At 38.9% G+C, this 12,119-nt stretch overlaps 1 protein-coding gene across 2 annotated transcripts in view; it reads right to left on the bottom strand.

Moving 5' to 3' along the window:
- Window positions 1-7,329: 7,329 nt before the first annotated feature.
- Window positions 7,330-12,119, bottom strand: part of LOC133546028 (cohesin subunit SA-1) — a 60,757-nt gene continuing 55,967 nt past the window's right edge. For both annotated transcript variants that reach the window (XM_061891836.1, XM_061891835.1), the window contains 4 exons: window positions 11,326-11,515; window positions 11,143-11,244; window positions 10,993-11,065; window positions 7,330-7,623 (listed from right to left, as the gene is read on the bottom strand). In XM_061891836.1, coding sequence (XP_061747820.1) covers window positions 7,558-7,623; window positions 10,993-11,065; window positions 11,143-11,244; window positions 11,326-11,515 — 431 coding nt within the window. In that variant the 3' untranslated portion in view covers window positions 7,330-7,557. The remainder of the gene's footprint in view (window positions 7,624-10,992; window positions 11,066-11,142; window positions 11,245-11,325; window positions 11,516-12,119) is intronic.

Genomic DNA, 12,119 nt, shown 5'->3' on the forward strand with positions numbered 1-12,119 from the left:
ATACTTCCCAACGTTCCCAATTTTCGCGGGAGTCCCCTTAATATCAGGGTATCCATTCTCTGGAAATCCCTGCTGATTCTTACCCAATCAACACTACTCAAGGGGTGCCGCGACGCCCTCTGAATCCTTTATTGTTACATTTGTGATGTTGCAAGATATATTTTTCCTCTCTGGCACTCACCGAGGGTGGACGTTCCCCTTTCCTCTCCCTTATCTCTCCTGCTTGCTTCTTTGTTTTGTCTTGTCTTAACTTTCTTGTTGCCTCTTTTTTGCACTGCTTTCCAAATCTAAACATTGGAACTATTTAACTGGCCTCAACAAAATTGATAAGATCTTGGGTTTGGGGGAACCTGCATGTCGCGACGAAGCGGTTGTTGCTGGACACACGACGGACTCTTGGGAGAAGAAGTAGTGCCGCGTGCCTGGCGACCCTTTTCTGTCGAGGACGTGAAGATATCTACCTATTTGGAATTTTGACAACAGGACATTTGCTGATTGGAGTAAGCGTTGCTCTGGTTTGTCGACAAACTGGAAGTTGCTGGCAGTCTTCAAAGTACCCCAAAGCTGCCACAAATGATTGGAGGATGCGGTAAGAACTGTGGATCACATCGGACTGTCTACCCCGCAGTTTTTGAGGACCAGTCATAGACAATTTAGAGTGAAAAGCAAATTTTATTTTCACTCGCATACAAAATCAGTCTCAATTGGATTGTTTCCCAGCTTCGAGACACTCCCGAAGGACAGTGCAGCGAAGACACAACAAACTCCCTTCTTGTCTCTCATGGACACATACCTGCTGTTGTTGACTTTGGACTAGCGACTGCACAATACATCAAGGCCGCGGAACAGAGACACACTACGGGCTTATACACACACACACACATCCACAAAAAAATATATACGCCACACATACACCCCCTTGTCCCCAACCCAACGCCCTCGACGCAAATCCCGTAGGGGTGATGAATGGATGGTCAGCGCCTGAGAGCTGCGACCTATCACCATCACCTTGAACTCCCTTCCCTCTGTTGCTCGATATCTCGAGATGTATGTTGTAATATGTGCATGTGCTTTGCTATGGAGGTTTTTTCCCACTCCGAACTGGGCCCCCTTAGGAGCCCAGTTTGGATTGTATTTTTTTACTCATCCTTTCCCAGCGTTTACCTTTTTCCCATCTTTTACGGGGCGCCTTATGGCGACCCATCAGCGTTCTTGTTCTGGAACCCTGTACACTGTTTGTTTGTCTAATCTTGAACAGGTTTGTGCTGAAAACAAAGTTTCGTTGTACTTGTGCAATGACAATAAAGACCTATCCTATCCTACACAAGTCACAGTGAGAGTGGCCGTAAAAAAAACTTTAACACTGTTACAAATATGTGCCAGACTGTGAACCCACACCAAACAAAAATAACAAACACATTTCAGAAGAAAATCCACACCGTAATACAATATAAACTCAACAGAACAAATACCCAGAATCCCATGCTGGCCTGACTCTTCCGGGCTACAATACACACACCCACGCTACCACCAACACCCCACGCCCTCACCCTCCCTACTTGCGTCGGTTGAGGTTGTGTATAATGTAGCCCTGGAGAGTTAGGACTGCAAGGTGTTCTGGGTATTTGTTCTCTTGTGTTTAAGTTGTGTTAGGGTGCGGATGTTCTCCCAAAATGTGTTTGTCATTCTTGTTTGGTGTGGGTTCACAGTGTGGCGCATATTTGTAACAGTGTTAAAGTCGTTTATAGGGCCACTCTCAGTGTGACCTGTATGGCTGTTGATTAAGTACGTCTTGCAGCCACCGACGTTATTCTGCACAAGTCTCACACAAAATGATTTGGAGCTGCCACTTTAGTTGTGTTATGTGCACAATGACGAGTTGTAGAGCAGTAGTTCTCTTCTTGATGGTACGTGAAGGGTTAAGTAAGATTTATCAAAAACATTCTAAAAAATAGCCGCCTGTCATAAATACTTAATAAATATATATTTTTTGGATAACACTTCAACAAAATATGAATGCAACTTCACAAACTGTGAAAAGAAATGCAACAATGCAGTATTCAGTGTTGACAGCGAGATTTTTTGTGGACATGTTCCATAAATATTGATGTTAAAGATTTATTTTTTTGTGAAGAAATGTTTAGAATTAAGTTCATGAATCCAGATGGATCTCTATTACAATCCCCAAAGAGGGCACTCTAAGTTGATGATTACTTCTATGTGTAGAAATCTTTATTTATAATTGAATTATTTGTTTATTTTCCAACAAGTTTTTTAGTTATTTTATAATCTTTTTTTCCAAATAGTTCAAGAAAGACCACTACAAATGAGCAATATTTTGCACTGTTATACAATTTAATAAATCAGAAACTGATGACATAGTGCTGTATTTTACTTCTTTATGTCTTTTTTTCAACCAAAATGCTTTGCTCTGATTAGGGGGTACTTGAATTAAAAAAATCTTCACAGGGAGTACATCACTGAAAAAAGGTTGAGAGCCACTGTTGTAGAGGACGTTAAAGGCAGTGCGGTCACGGCAGGCTTTAATAATGTCGGCCGGGTGAAAATTAGGACAAATTCGGGAAAATGGTTGCACCGGTAGATTTTCGGGAGGTGCACTGAAATTCAGGAGTCTCCTGGAAAAATTGTGAGGCTTGGCTATTCATAGAAGGTGAATTCATTAAAAAGTGCATGTTAGATTTTTTTAAGAAATCTTTTCTTGCGGCCCAGCCTCACCCAGTTTCTGCATCCAGTGGCCCCCAGGTAAATTGAGTTTGAGACCTGTGATCTACACGCACATTCACGGTACAAACATACGAACCCCGTTTCCATATGAGTTAGGAAATTGTGTTAGATGTAAATATAAACGGAATACAATGATTTGCAAATCCTTTTCAACCCATATTCAATTGAATGCACTACAGAGACAAGATATTTGATGTTCAAACTCATAAACTTTATTTTTTTTTTAAATAATAATTAACTTAGAATTTCATGGCTGCAACACGTGCCAAAGTAGTTGGGAAAGGGCATGTTCACCACTGTGTTACATCACCTTTTCTTTTAACAACACTCAAACGTTGGGGAACTGAGGAAACTAATTGTTGAAGCTTTGAAAGTGGAAGTCTTTACCATTCTTGCTTTATGTAGAGCTTTTATTTTATTTTATTTATTTATTTTTTTACAATTGTTTTTAACATGGCTGTGCAGCACTTTGGAAACGTTATTGTTGTTTAAATGTGCTATATAAATAAAGTGGATTGGATTGGATTCAGTCGTTCAACAGCCGGGGTCTCCGCTGTCGTATTTTACGCGTCATAATGCGCCACACATTTTCGATGGGAGACAGATCTGGACTGCAGGCGGGCCAGGAAAGTACCTGCACTAATTTTTTTTCCGAAGCTACGCTGTTGTAACACTTGTCTTGCTGAAATAAGCAGGGGCGTCCATGATAACGATGCTTGGATGACAACATATGTTGCTCCAAAACCTGTATGTACCATTCAGTATTAATGGTGTCTTCACAGATGTGTAAGTTACCCATGCCTTGGGCACTAATACACCCCCATACCATCACAGATGCTGGCTTTTGAACTTCGCGCCTATAACAATCTGAATGGTTATTTTCCCTCTTTGTTCTGGAGGACACCACATCCTCTGTTTCCAAATATAATTTGAAATGTGGACTCGTCAGACCACAGAACACCTTTCCACTTTGCATCAGTCCATCTTAGGTGAGCTCGGGCGCAGCCAAGCCGGCGGCGTTCCTTGGTGTTGTTGATAAATGGGTTTTGCTTTACATTGTAGAGTTTTAACTTGCACTTACAGATGTAGCGACCAACTGTAGTTACTTACAGTGGTTTTATGAAGTGTGCCTGAGCCCATGTGGTGATATCCTTTAAACGCTGATGTCGGTTTTTCATGCAGTATCGCCTGAGGGATCAAAAGTCCGTAATATCATCGCTTACTTTTTGACGATTTTAAGGACCGTAGATGGTAAAATCCCTAAATTCCTTGCAATAGCTCGTTGAGAAATGTTGTTCTAAAACTGTTTGACAATTTGCTTACAAATTGGTGACCCTCACCCCATCCTTATTTGTGAATTACTTAGCATTTCATGGAAGCTGCTTTTGGGTGCCATGATTGGGTAATCATGGCACCCAACTGTTCCCAATTAGTCTGCACACCTGTGGGATGATCCATATAAGTGTTTGATGAGCATTCCTCAACATTATCAGTATTTATTGCCACCTTTCCCAACTTCTTTGTCACGTGTTGCTGGCATCAAATTCTAAAGTTAATGATTATTTGTAAAAAAAAAATGTTTTTCAGTTTGAACATCAAATATGTTGTCTTTGTAGCATATTCAACTGAATATGGGTTGAAAATGATTTGCAAATCATTGTATTCCGTTTATATTTAAATTGAACACAATTTCCCAACTCATATGGAAACAGGGTTTGTATATATATATATATATGTCTATATACTGTATATACATAGAACCATCCATCCATCTTCTTCCACTTATCTGAGGTCGGGTTGCGGGGGCAGCAGCCTAAGCAGGGAAGCCCAGGCTTCCCTCTCCCCAACCACTTCAACCAGCTCATCTCGGGGGATCCCGAGGCATTCCCAAGCCAGTCAGGAGAGATAGTCTTCCCAATGTGTCCTGGGTCTTCCCCGTGGCCTCCTACCGGTCGGACATGCCCGAAACACCTCCCTCAGGAGGAGTTTGGGTGGCATCCTGACCAGATGCCTGAATCATGAATTGATTAACGTGCACCCCGACTTAAACAAGTTGAAAAACTTATTCGGGCGTTACCAATTAGTGGTCAATTGTACGAAATATGTACTGAACTGTGCAAACTACTAATAAAAGTTTCAATCAATCAATCAATCAAACCACCTCATCTGGCTCCTCTCCATGTGGAGGAACAGCGGCTTTACTTTGAGTTCCTCCCGGATGACAGAGCTTTTCACCCTAAGGGAGAGCACCTCCACCCGGCAGAGGAAACTCATTTCGGCCGCTTGTACCCGTGATCTTGTCCTTTCGGTCATGACCCAAAGCTCATGACCATAGTTGAGGATTTGAGCGTAGATCGACCAGTAAATTGAGAGCTTTGCCTTCCGGCTCAGCTCCTTCTTCACCACAATGGATCGGTACAACGTCCGCATTACTGAAGACGTCGCACCGATCCGCCTGTCGATCTCACAATCCACTCTTCCCCCACTCGTGAACAAGACTCCTAGGTATTTGAACTCCTCCACTTGGGGCAGGGTCTCCTCCCCAACCCGGAGATGGCATTCCACCCTTTACCGGGCGAGAACCATGGACTCGGACTTGGAGGTGCTGATTCCCATATATATAATGATGCAATATTATCATTTAAAGTATGTCCATGTCGCCATACACACTGTACCTTTTGATGCAAGCTTTTTAGCTATTTAATATTTTAACATTGTTGGGTAAAATTAACAGATGGAATATTGCTTACTCACATTATTGCACTTATTTTCAAATAACGGGTTTTAAACTTGTCATTTATTGGATAATTTTTTCCAGAATCAAATGTCGGTCAAAAAATGTTTGTTTTTTTTACTTTTGAAACTTTTTTTTAGGATTTCTACCATAACATACCTTGGGTACACTTTATTTCAAGATTTGTATTTTTTCAAATACTTGTTTATATTTTTAGGTAATTCCATCCATCCATTTCCTACCGCTTATTCCCTTTGGGGTCGCGGGGGGCGCTGGCGCCTATCTCAGCTACAATCGGGCGGAAGGCGGGGTACACCCTGGACAAGTCGCCACCTCATCGTAGGGCCAACACAGATAGACAGACAACATTCACACTCACATTCAAACATTAGGGCCAATTTAGTGTTGCCAATCAACCTATCCCCAGGTGCATGTTTTAGGTAATTGTTCCCATTAATTGTTAACATTGACAACAGCAGTGGTTCTCAACCTTTTTTCAGTGATGTACCCTCTGTGAACACTTTTTTAAATTCAAGTACCCCCTGATCAGAGCAAATAATTTTTGGTTGAAAAAAAGAGATAAAGAAGTAAAATACAGCACTATGTCATCACTTTCTGATTTATTCAATTGTATAACAGTGCAAAATATTGCTCATTTGTAGTGGTCTTTCTTGAACTATTTGGAAAAAAAGATATAAAAATAACAAAAAACTTGTCGAAAAATAAACAAGTGATTCAATGATAAATAAAGATTTCCACACATAGAAGTAATCATCAACTTAAAATGCCCTCTTTGGGGATTGTAATGGAGATCCATCTGGATTCATCAACTTAATTCTAAACATTTCTTAAAAAAAATAAAAATCTTTAACATCAATATTTATGGAACATGTACAGAAAAAATGTAGCTGTCAACACTGAATATTGCATTGTTGCATTTCTTTTCACAGTTTATGAACTTACATTCATATTTTGTGGAAGTATTATTCAATAAATATATTTATAAAGGATTTTGGAATTGTTGCTATTTTTAGAATATTTTTGAAAAATCTCACGTACCCCTTGGACTACAGCGTAGCAAGTCAAGTTCCATATGTGTTAAACGTACTTGGCCAATAAAGCTGATTCTGAGAAGGATTAAATCATTTTTTGATGTCATGCAACTTGAGGCACTTGAAATATTTGTTGTTAGAGACTAACACTGTGTTAATAAAGTTAGTCTTAGCTGTTAGTTGATCTATAGTTTTCTTTAATGTTAATCAGGGTATAATGTCATGCAGAGGTGTACTTATAACAATGTCATGTAGACAAATGAATGTAATGATTATTATATTAATGTTTTCTTCTTCCTCAGGGAGGGAGGGGCTAATAGAAAATAACTGAAGTAGTTTTTGGAACTTTTAAAAAAAAGTTACTTTAAACCTGCACTTGAACTTTTCAATCAACCATTAAATAATTAAACTTGAATCCATAAAAGCAGTGATCCCCAACCTTTTTGTAGATGCGGACGGGTCAACGCTTAATAATTTGTCCCGCGGCCCGGCGGGGGGGGGGAGGATTCTTTTTTTTTTTTTTTCATGAAAAAGGGAGTTTTTTTTGGGTTGGTGCACTTATTTTAAGTGTATCTTGTGTTTTTTATGTTTATTTAAAAAAAAAAAAAAAAAAAAAAAAAAAAATTCTTCTGCGGTTGGGCTGCTTAAAATTGTTGCTTAAATAAACAACTTGTATCTCCTTTTACCGCTTTGGCATTACCCAGACGAGTACATTTTTGAAGCACTTAGATATTACAGTACCATTTGGTAAAATGCACATATAAGAAAACGCATAGTATGATTATCATTAGTACACAGTCGTTTGAACAAACAGACTTTAATTCATATTGTTAGATTAACATAATATACCATTAATGACACAGTGACCTTCAATTGAATCCCCAAAAATATTAATTGCTTGCAATTCATCACAATAACATTTGGGCTCTGTGTCCAATTCAATCAGCTCCTTTGTACCATTACAAAATTAATGGCCTCAAAACGAAACTTTGACAAACGCACGAAACACAAAGCAGACGCGCTGCATCAAATGTGAGCAGGACTTGAGTCAAACAGTTCATCCATGACACTGGTGCTGTGACGGGTGGAGGGCTGTGGAACGACAACAACACCAGACATATTAAAGTCATACTATGCATTTGACACGTTATACCGGGGGTCAGCAACCCGCGGCTCTTTAGCGCCGCCCTCGTGGCTCCCTGGACGTCTTTCAGAGATGTGTGAAAATGGAAAAAGATGAAGAAAAATATATATTTTTTGTTTTATTATATTTTCTGTAGGAGAAAAAAAATAAACAAAACCTTCCTTATTGTTAAAAATCCAACTTTGTATGTTAAACATGCTTCACTGATGAGAGTATTTGGCAAGCACCGTTTTGTCCTACTAATCATGTTTCATCAAACATATCAACGCTGTTGCCCTCGGGTAAACTGGGTAACATAAGGCATATTGACAGAGCTTAAACCATTGTTACTATAACAATCTACAAGATTCATATAGGTTGCCTCTCTCTCTTCCCTTTCATCTTTCGGTATTCCTTCTTTTTTTTTTTTTCCCCCATTTATTTATTATTATTTTTTTAAATTATCTTTCTAGCTATCATTATGTATACGTATCGTTGCATTTGAACAACTTTATTGTTGATAATAGAGGTAAACTATTGGTTTTGTTCCTGATCAATAGCGCTTTTTCTATTGGTATTTGTATTGCTCCAGTTTTAGTGTAAAAATGCTCATTGTCATTACTATATTATTTATTTCACTAACTGCTTATTTGCTATCACTTTTACGATCATATTTGTACATATTATGTATGTGCTGGTGTTGTTCTATTGTTGTTGTTGTTATTGTTGTATTTGCTGTTGTTGTTTTTGTCTGTCTGTCTAATCCCCCTCTTATCCCCACAATTTCCCCCTCTGTCTTCCTTTTTTTCTCTTTCCATCCCCTCCTGCTCCGGCCCGGCTGCACCAAATGATAATATAAATACATTTAATAAAGTCACATTCAAATAAGACAACAAGAAAAGTATCTTACACTTCTCTTTTGTAAAGTAAATCTGAACAGCCGATATGGGCATTTACATCAACTATATGATTTGCCTGAGAGGCTGGACAGGACAAAAAAAAAAAAAAAAAAAAGAGATGTGTGAAAATGGAAAAAGATGAAGAAAAATATATATTTTTTGTTTTATTATATTTTCTGTAGGAGAAAAAGAATAAACAAAACCTTCCTTATTGTTAAAAATCCAACTTCGTATGTTAAACATGCTTCACTGATGAGAGTATTTGGCAAGCACCGTTTTGTCCTACTAATTTCAGCTATCCTCATCGGAGTTTGTTTACATCAGGGGTGTCCAAAGTGCGGCCCGGGGGCCATTTACCGGCCCGCCACACATTCTGCAAAAATTGCAAAATTGATAGTATTGCAAAAATTGAAAAAAAAAAAAAAAAGAAAGTGGAATGAGGTGAAATCTAATGAGGAAAAGTGGCAATGTTGACACAAAGCTGCCATCTCGGCAGTTTTTTTTCCTTTTGTCTTTATTTTCTTTTTTTTCCATTACTCAAAAAAAAAAAAAAAGGACAAAAAAATCTATGTTATAACGAATTATTACTTAAAAATTATCACTTTAAAATGTTTTATTTGGAAAAAATATTGCATATGTTGTGTGGTTGCCATATAAAAACATCAAAGTTTTGACAAAAGAGCACAAAACAAACAAAATAATAGTTCAAACTTAAAATAGACAGAAGTATCGGAAATTAAAGTAAAAAGAATAATAATAAAAATGCATCAATTTATGAGGGGGGAACCTTTCGGATCTCACATATATTTAGTATGATTTTTTTTAACTTTTCACTGTGATTACTCAAAAATATAAAATAATTAAAATCAATGGAGTCCTGTATTATTGATCTTTGAGGGCTTTAATTGCTAAATAAAGGAACTCTCCTGAAGGAATCAATAAAGTACTATCTATCTATCTATGTATCTATTTATCCATCTAAATACTGCATATTTCAGTTTTACTATAAAAAACAAAGTTGTCTTTGACAGAAAAGGCATAAAACCTTATTTGTTTTACTTTATATTAACCTCAAGTTGATAAAGAGATTTACTGTAAGCATTAAATTAAAAAAAATAATAATAGTTTGACTTATTTTTAACATTTTAATGACTGAGACCCTCTATGCTCCCCGGGAGCTCTAAGGATTAAAAAAAAAATCTGTATATTTTGTTATGGTTTGAAAATGAAAAATATCAAAATGGCCCCCGCATGCGTACATTTTTCCGTGTGCGGCCCTCTGTGGAAAAAGTTTGGACACCCCTGGTTTACATGCACAACCTTCTCTGAGGCTGCCACAGAAAGACGTGTTTTATGCCACTCCTTTGTCTCATGTTGTCCACCAAACTTTTTATTCTGTGCGTGAATGCACGAACGTGAGCTTTGTTGATTGTATTGATTCGCTGGAGTGCTTATCAGGCATATTTGGTCAATCCATGACTGCAAGCTAATTGGTGCTAATATGCTAAATAGGCTAGCTGTATGTACATATTGCATCATAATGCCTCTGTGGAGGGGGGCGTGGCCTGCGGGCCTGCACGGAACGGGTGTGCAAGGACCGGCCTCGAAGCCAGCGACAGTTGAGTAGATGGCCCAGGTGGGCCTTGTTATCTAATCACCTGTCGTGTTTATTAGCAACAGCCGGGACGAAACACGGGAGTTGAAGTGGGAGCCAGAGAGAGAGACGGACTGAGAAAAAAGACAATTTGCTGGAAAGCAAAAGCCTAGCACGACTTATGAAAATAAAACAGTGTAGTACCCTGAAATTCGGGCTCTCGTGGCAGTGTGTGGTGGTCCGCAGAACCCACCAGAGAGCAACCTCTACAGCCTCATTTTTAGATATATTTGAGCTAATTTCATTTCCTTTACTTTTGTCCTCTGTGTATTTAATTAATATTCGCATGTCTCATGACACATTATCTGTATGTAATATTGGCTAAATTTCTGTGTTTTTGTGCCATGTTTTTCCAGACCAAAGCAAACGTTACCCAGCTCGCAAAGATTGTAATAAATCCACTGGAAGAAGACAAGCTGACGTTTCTTTTAACCTGGAAACACACATCTTTACTACCGGCCATTCTGAGCCAGTCATTTCCAGAACTTATGAGAAGCTTCCATTTTACGAATGATTTCCAATGTTGCAAAAATGAGTAGAATAAAAACTAAAAACATTTCTGTCAACAAAGATTTGCATCAGCCTTTGATTGTAGGCTAAAATAGCTAATATAGACACTTACATCATGTGTTGCCTTCATTATAACACTTATATAAGGCTTTTAATTTTTTGCGGCTCCAGACAGATTTGTTTTTGGGGTTTTTAGTTCAATATGTCTCTTTCAACATTTTGGGTTGCCGACCCCTGCTTTATACCATGAATACTCAGGTAAGATTTGTTCTTACCAGCGTGTATGACGAGTCGCTTTCGTATTCATCAACTTCTTGTTCTGCGGCGTCTTCCTCAATCAGTGATAGCCTGCGCACGCACACACAAAGAAGTGATTATTGCAGCCTGACACAACACTCAGGAATTATTTCCCCAGATCTTCTCACAAGGTGAGTTGCGTGTTCAGTTCTTTCGGATCCAAGGTGGAACTCTGCTGCCCAATGGAGGAGGGAAGTCGCCTGCTGAGATTCACCTTTCGCATCTGTGACCTGAAAAGTTAGGATCTATGTTTCCGATTCCTACTTCATAGACAGTCGTGATTAAAAAAAAAGAAGAACAGAACAGCATACCCTGAGGAGAATTCATCCTCAGACTCAGTTAAATTGCTTCCAACATCCGACTCCAAGATGACATCTTCCCTGGGACCAGGCTGTGTGGCGGGATGCTTCTGGACAGTGGAGGTCAAGGCCGGAGTGGACAGATGGCTGGGGAGGTTGCCGCTTTCCAGCCAGGAGCTTTCGACGGTGCTAGATGAGGACCCTGAATGAGGCAGACAAACTTTAGGCACTAAAATGAATGATAAATACAACTGGAAATAGACTTTCAATGCCACATACAGTACTGTACAAAATACTGTTATTATCTTCCATGAGGGCCCTGAATGAGGCAGACGAACTTTAGGCACTAAAATTAATGATAACAAAACACATCTATGTAATAGCAGAGATATACTTTCAATGCAACATTCAGTAATGTACAAAATTCTGTTATTATTTTCCAACGGTGCTGGATGAGGAGCCTGAGTGAGGCAGACAAACTTTAGGCTAGGGTTGTCCCGATCCGATATTTGGATCAGATCGGCCGCTGATATTTGCCAAAAAATGCGTATCGGCAAGGCAAGGGAAAATGCCGATCCAGATCCAGTTTTAAAAAAAATACTCCGGTCCGTGTTTTCCAACACACTGATTTAATTAATACATTCCACTCTTCTGCTGCTCCCTAAACTCTGTTTCGCATTTTCCAGAACACCTTCAAAACATCCACAGGTGTGCGTTCTAACCGTTCAGACGGCCGTGTGAATTAAAAGTTACGGTAAAAATGTCTGCTGTGTGGGATTATTTTACCCTACAAAACGAAAAAGATG

The sequence above is a fragment of the Nerophis ophidion genome, linkage group LG29, assembly GCF_033978795.1.
Source record: "Nerophis ophidion isolate RoL-2023_Sa linkage group LG29, RoL_Noph_v1.0, whole genome shotgun sequence".
In the NCBI taxonomy this organism is placed as follows: Eukaryota; Metazoa; Chordata; class Actinopteri; order Syngnathiformes; family Syngnathidae; genus Nerophis; species Nerophis ophidion.